The 7,281-nt window shown below is 43.7% G+C and overlaps 1 protein-coding gene across 1 annotated transcript in view; it reads right to left on the bottom strand.

The window, feature by feature from the left end:
• The window catches only part of KIN (Kin17 DNA and RNA binding protein), a 51,455-nt gene extending 47,262 nt beyond the window's left edge, over positions 1-4,193 (bottom strand). The window contains exon 1 of the mRNA XM_007935447.2: positions 4,080-4,193. Coding sequence (XP_007933638.1) covers positions 4,080-4,193 — 114 coding nt within the window. The remainder of the gene's footprint in view (positions 1-4,079) is intronic.
• Positions 4,194-7,281: the final 3,088 nt, after the last annotated feature.

Genomic DNA, 7,281 nt, shown 5'->3' with positions numbered 1-7,281 from the left:
GTCTTTTAATCCGCTTTCTCCCGCTCTTCTGGCCTGCTTCTTTGGGCGTCCCTGAGTTTCCCCTTCTCACCTAATCCCTTCGGCTGATTGCTCTTCTCTTTGGCTCCCTGGGTTTTACCCCTTTCTCCTGCTCTTCCGGCCTGCTACTCTGTGCTATGCCCGTGCTTACCTTACTCCCGGAGACCCTTCTTTAGATGATCATTAAAAGGAAACAAACCAAAAAACATGGAAGCTTTAGCTTAGTTATCTTCTACTTAATATTTGAACCTCATTTTTCACTAGTAAGGATCCCTGGGTGACAAAAGTAGTCTGCACTCTACTAACTAAAGGTTGGTGATTTGAACCCAGCCAGCAGTGCCTGGAGATCTGCTTCCATAAAGATAACAGCTTAGAAAACCCTGCGGAGCAGTTCTATCCTATAACACATGGGTTGCCATGAGTCAGGATCGACTCAATGCAATAGGTTTACTTTTTGGTTTCTTCACTAGTAATAGAAGCCCTGGTGGCTCAGCGGTCAAAGTGCTTGGCTGCTAAGCTGCTCTGCGGGAGAAAGATGTGGCAGTCTGCTTCTGTAAAGATTTACAGGCTTGGAAACCTTGTGGGACAGTTCTACTCTATCCTATAGGGCTGCTATGAGTTGTAATCAACTCAACGGAAACAGGTTTGGTTTTGGTTTTGGTTTTCACTAGCAATATAAATAAAAAAATGTGCCTTTCCATCTGTATACGCTCTCTTAATTAACAACGCTAACATATCCCTAATCACTCACCCAAGCCAGAAATCCATAGTCACCCTAGATTACTTCTCCAAATTAAACCAAACTCACTGCTGTCAAGTCGAATCCGATTCACAACAACTCCTCCTTGGGTTTCCAAGGTGGTATCTCTATGAAGTGGATTGCCCAGTCTTCCTTCCGATCGCCACATTAAAGTTAGTAGTAAATGTATGGTGCCTTCTTAGTAACTCTTATCCAGCCCTTCTGTTCAATCCCATTGCCTGTCTCAATTTCAATATCCTATCTTGCTTATGATATGCTAACCAGAAGGCTGGCAATTCAAACCCAGCAGCCACTCTTTGGAAGAATATGCTAACCAGAAGGCTAGCAATTCAAACCCAGCAGCCACTCCTTGGAAAGAAGGTTGGGCAATCTACTCCTATATTGATACCTTCTTGGAAACCCAAGGAGGGGTCGCTATGAGTCCAGTCCAACTCGACGGCACATAACAACAGCAACATATTGCTTATAATAGTTCCCAAATCTTTATTCATCTAAGAACAACTTACACAATTTTTGCCTTACCTGTGCAAGTCACACTTACTTCTTTAATTTATCTATCAGTCTTATTAATAAAAAACCAGGATCACACTCCAAACATTGAATGGAAAGTAAAACTTCAATAAAATATTGAAATAAAACTTTCAATAAAATGAAAACAAAATGTCATTAAACTCTAGCATTAGTTAGAAACCTGGGGGAGGAGAGGAATACAATGGCTCTACTGCTTCTCTCCCTAAATCTTCCACTAATATAGGGAGATAAAAGACAGGGAAGAGAGTTCTGCAGGGGCCAACTTCACCCTCCACCAGGCTATCATTCTGGCTAGGAAAAGGCAATGACTACTAGATCTAAGTGCTTTCAGGACTAGAACCACAAGATCCTCACTCTGGAAGTTGGTAACTTAAGGAAAGAATTAAGCATTTAGCCCGTCTTTTCCACAGGAAACATTTGTAAATATGCCGTAGGGATAATATTTACAAATTATTATAGCCCTATTAGAGAAGAAAAAGCTCACATCTACAAAAGAATGTCAGCTAGGAACAAACACACAAAGAATAATCGAACTAGAGAAATAACCACTTCTAATGAAACAAATGATTCAGGCAAGAATGTTAAAACATATATGTAAAAAGTTGGTGGCAAACTAGATATATTGGCATGATTCCAAAGTATTGTTGTTGTAGTTGTTGTTATGTGCTGTCGAGTGGAACCCGACTCATAGCGACCCCTCCTTGGGTTTCCGAGGAGGTATCACTACAGGAGTAGATTGCCCAACCTTCCTTCCAAGGAGTGGCTGCTCGGTTTGAACTGCCAGCCTTCTGGTTAACAGTCAAGTGTCTTAGGCACTGCACTATCAGAGCTCCTCCAAAATATTATGCCACTAATATTTACTGGGGGGGAGGGGGCACATTATAACATTACAGGCTGTCATTTTTACTCAATAATTTTAGCACCATGAGACATTAAGGACTTCTCTTCATGATGCAATATGAAATACACAGGATCATCTATGAAATATTCTTCCCCAAAATGTTAAGCCTGAATCTAACCAAGACTTTAGATCTAAATTCCAATGGTGGCGCAGTGCCTAAAGCATTTCACTGTTAGCCACGTTGGCAGTTCAAACCCACCAGCCGCTCCACAGAAGGAAGGTGGAGCAATCTACTTCTGTAAAGATTTACTGCCTTAGAAATCCAACGGGGGTCACTATGAGTTGGAATTGACTCGATGGCAGTGAGTTTGTTTTTTGTTTATTTTACCAGAGTTATAGAATGCAAAAGCCACAAGGAAACATTTCAGCATACACAGAAAGTGAGAATGCTTAGGACAATTAACTGGCAGATTAGTCGGTGTCAAGAAAGACAAAGGGGCAGAGGAGTACATTATGCTCTAAATTTAAAAAAAAAAAAACTCACTGCGGGCAGTCCATTCCACTCACAGCAACCCCTTCCTTCTTGGGCTTCTGAGGGATATCTCTATAGAAGTAGAAGGCCCAATCGCTCTTCTGAGGAGTGGCTGGTGGGTTTGAACCACCAGCCTTCTGGTCAGCAGTCAAATGCCTTAGGCACTACGCTACCAGAGCTCCCTCTAAATTCAGAGAATTAAAATTTCTAATAACCAAAATAGATACAAGGCTTTTGATTGGATATAAGTTTGGGGAAAAAAGGAAAAAGACAACTTTCAAAAACATGAGGGCCAACTGAGGAAATACAAACATGGAATGTGTATTGTTGTTGTTATGTGCTGTCGAGTCGACCCGACTCATAGCGACCCCCTCCTTGGGTTTCCGAAGCAGTGTCACCATGGAAGTAGATTGTCCCATTTTCCTTCCGAGGAATGGCTGGTGGGTTTGAATCGCCAGCCTTCTGGTTAGCAGTCAAGTGCCCTAGGCACTATGCTACCAGAGCACCCTGGAATGTGTATTAGATTACAAAAATTAATTTTGTCATGTATGAAGACATAGTGTGATTATGTAGAAAAATATCCTATTTCAGAGAGGCTTATTAAAATATTTAGAGGTGAAATATCCTGATGGGTTTACATACTTTAAAATATTACAGGAAGGAAATATAGAAAAATATGTTAAATCTGGGTAATGGATATACAGATGTTCAATATACCAGTTTCTATTTTCTGTGTGAGAATTTTATTTTGATTCAAATAGGAAGAAAAATGAAAGAAAATAAACAGGCAAAGAAAATTTAAGTAACTTGCCCAAGATCACACAGCTAGTAGGTGGTGCAGTTAGATCTTTTAATTCTGACAGTCTGACTCCGTAGCCCATAATCTTAACCACAGTATTATTCTGGATTTGGGACACTGTAGGTGTTCAATAAACGCTTGTTAAATAAGTAGTGTGGAAGTGCTTATTGTTCCCTTTTCATCTAAACTCGAAAAGAGGCGCGAATCCCAATTATTCTCTTAAGAGCCACGTCAAGTCAGACAGAATTGTTATTGCCCAAGCGTCCCGCACTTACGCTCCGGTTTTACGATAGCACGAGAACTGCAAAACCTTTTCTTCATTTCTTTTAGAAGCAAGTTAGGGAGTAATAAGGTGTTAAAAACTTCCAGGGGGACTAGGGGCTGAAGGGAAGGATGGCTCTATTGAATAACTGACTCGCCTTATGCAGACCCCTGAAACACCGAGCTGTATGACTAGATATCTGGGACACATACCCTTAAACCCTCAGCGTCAGGGACTTGAACCCAGATTTCCAGCGGGGCCCCTTCTTGTGCGAGGCCCTTCTAGTGCTAGGACAGGGTGTGGGCACTGGGAGACGGTAACATCCAGCCCCCTTACCTCATCCCGGCACTGCTTCTGGCACATCTGGCAATACCAGCGAAGCTTCTGAAGCCCCTTGGATTTGATCCTGTTGGCAATGGCCTTGGGTGTAAGAAAATCTGACTTTCCCATCGTGATAACCCTAGCGATAACTTACGAAGCCCAGCACCCAGACAACCGGAAGCGGAAGGGGATGGCGATTGTGGGCGGGACAAATGCTGAAGGTAGCTGAGTGACGGAAGGAGGTGGGTACTTAAAAAGCTGACTCCCAATCCTCGCGAGTTTTTCCTCCGTCTGGCGGGAGGAAGCGAGACTGAAGAGAAAAGCGAAGTGGGGGGGTACGCCTGGGGTAGCTTCCGCGCAAGCGTGCTGAGTTCTGTCTGACCGACCTTCAGCAAGGCCGGTAGCACCATGTTCTCTCGGGCAAACCTAATTGGGGTCTCGGCCTGGGTTCTGCAGCCGCAATGGTATGGCAGCTTGTGGTAGGAACGGGAAAATTGGGAGGGATGGAAGAGTTCGGTCAGGTGGAAGGAGAAGGGAGTGGAGGCGTGGGGACGGACCAGAGGTCTCAGGGCTGAACTAGGCCTCCTTGTCCCAGCGGAGGCCCGGGGAAGCTTGGGTGCAGGAAGCGCCTTAGAATGGGAAAGGGCGCACGGAGATGCAGGAGTCGGCGAGTCAGTGCAAGGTCACGCCACGTCTCCTGAGGCATGATGGGGCGGTATGAGGGACAAAAGGAGTGCTAAATCTTGGACCTCGGGATTGAGACTTTAGTCTAAAGTAATTTAAGGACATTCTTGAATTCATTCATCCGTAAGTGCTTATTGAGTGTCTAGTACATACCAGGCATTGCGGAGTCCCTTGAGCCCACAAAGTGGGGGGTGGGAGGAAATACCTAAGAAAAAGCCTAAGGGAAGATTGTTGGCTTTGTCCTTGACGCCTTTTGAAACCCTCAGTGCTGGGCAAAGTTTGAAGTGAAGTGCGCCAATGCAGAGCAGTGAACCTCTCAGTCAGATTCAGCCATAACGTAAACACCCGCTATTTAGCAGACCCTCTGATGATGGGCCCTGGAGAAACGTAGGTGAATTTTTTTAAATGCTTTCATGGGCTGATGATAGTTTTTATGCAGAAGGGATGTTAAAGATCTGTCAGTTGCCTGGAGAAGGGAAAGACCTTGTACTGTAATGAAACCACAATGCTGAAGTAGTAACCCTGCAAGGTCATGAAATTGTCCAGAGTCTTGAGGGAGGAGGAGATAGATGCAGTCTGTTAACGGCCATGCAGGTAATGGGGGCTACTAGTTTTAAGGGTTTAAATTATTGGTTCCCGAAAAGATTGCGAACTAGAAGCTTTAGGACTACGTAGATATAAGTTTGTGGGGTTTACGATAGAATGAACCAAACTCACTGCCGTCCAGTCGGATCCGACTCATAGTGAACCCCTCCTTGGGTTTCTGAGGCAGTATCTCTACGGAAGTAGATTGCCCAGTCTTCCTTCTGAGGAGTGGCTGATGGGTTTGAACCAGCAGCCTTCTGGTTAGCAAAAATGCCGTAAGCACTACGCCACCAGAACTCCTACTATATAATAGCATGAAATGTTATAATCTGATGAAATGTTTTTGTCAGTCTGGAAGAATTTCTGACAGTGCTGTTGTTGTTATGTGCCCTCGAGTCAAACCCGACTCATAGTGACCCCTCCTTGGGTTTGCGAGGCAGTATCACTACGGAAGTAGGATTGCCCAACCTTCCTTCCGAAGAGTGGCTGGTGGGTTTGAACCGCCAGCCGTCTGGTTAGCCGGCAAGTGTCTTAGCCACTATGCTACCAGAGCTCTGACAGTGCTAAGGGGACTATTACCTATAGGTTGTGCCATAGCAATTCCGTACAGTATGGGAGGGAGATTTCTAAGGAACTATTCCGGTGGCGTATTGCCTGAGACATTTGACTGCTAACCAGAAGGCTGGCGGTTCAAACCCACCAGCCACTCCTCAGAAGGAAGGTTGGTCAATCTACTTTCTAGTGATACTGTCTCGGAAACCCAAGGAGGGGTCGCTATGAGTCGGGCCTGACTCAATGGCACATAACAAAACAACAACTGCCGAAACAAGATGGTATCTCATAGTTGATGGGGTTTGCATCTCTTTAATAGCTAATGATCATGAGCATTTCTTCATATGTTTGTTGGCCGCCTGAATATCCTCCTTGGTGAAGTGTGTATTAATGTCTTCTGCCTGTTTTTTAATTGGATTATTTGTCTTTATGTTATTGAGGTGTTAGAGTTTACTATAAATTCTAGAGATCAGTCAGATATGTTATTGCCAGATATTTTTTCCCAGTCTGTAGATTCTCTTTTGACTCTTTTGGAGAATTCTTTGGAAGCACATAAAACTTTAATTTTGAGAAGGTCCCATTCATCTAGTTTCTCTTCTGCTGTTTGCGCATTTTGGGTTATGCTTGATAGTCTACTTATGCCGTATATTGTTGTTGTTGTTGTTGTTGTTGTTATGTGCCGTCGAGTCGGCCCCAACTCATAGCGACCCCTCCTTGGGTTTCCGAGGCAGTATCACTACGGAAGTAGGATTGCCCAACCTTCCTTCCGAGGAGTGGCTGGTGGGTTTGAACCGTCAGCCTTCTGGTTAGCAGTCAAGGGCTTTAGCCACTATGCTACCAGAGCAAAAATTTGCCCCTAGTTTTTCGTTCAGGAACTTTATAGTTTTAAGTTTCACATTGAGGTCTTTGATCCATCTGGAGTTAGTTTTTGTGTATGGTGTGAGGTGCAGATCTTGTTTCATTTTTCTGCAAATGGATATCCAGTTTTGCCAGCACTTTTTATTAAGCAAACATTCTCTTCCCCATTTAATGGATTTCGACCCTTTGTCAAAGATCAGCTCACCGTAGGTTGATGGATCTATTTCTTGTTTCTCACTTCTGTTCCATTGGCCTATGTGTCTGACATTGTACTAATACCAGGCAGTTTTCACTACTGTAGCTGTATAGTAGGTTTTGAGATCCAGCAGTGTGAGACCTCTTACTTTGTTCTTTAATAATGCTTTGCTTATCTGAGGTCTCTTTGCTTTCCATATAAAGTTAGTGATTTGTTTTTCCATATCTCTAAAAAATGTTGATGGGATCTGGATTGGGATTGCATTGAAGGTATAGATTGCTTCGGCTAGAACTGACATTTTCACAATGTTCAATCTTCCTATCCACAAGCATGGTATGTTCT

The sequence above is a fragment of the Orycteropus afer genome, unplaced genomic scaffold (genome assembly GCF_000298275.1).
Source record: "Orycteropus afer afer isolate SDZICR_OR568_19922 unplaced genomic scaffold, OryAfe1.0 scaffold00028, whole genome shotgun sequence".
Lineage (NCBI taxonomy): Eukaryota > Metazoa > Chordata > Mammalia > Tubulidentata > Orycteropodidae > Orycteropus > Orycteropus afer.
Note: the sequence above shows the minus strand (reverse complement) of the source record. Positions and strands in the feature narration are given on the sequence as shown.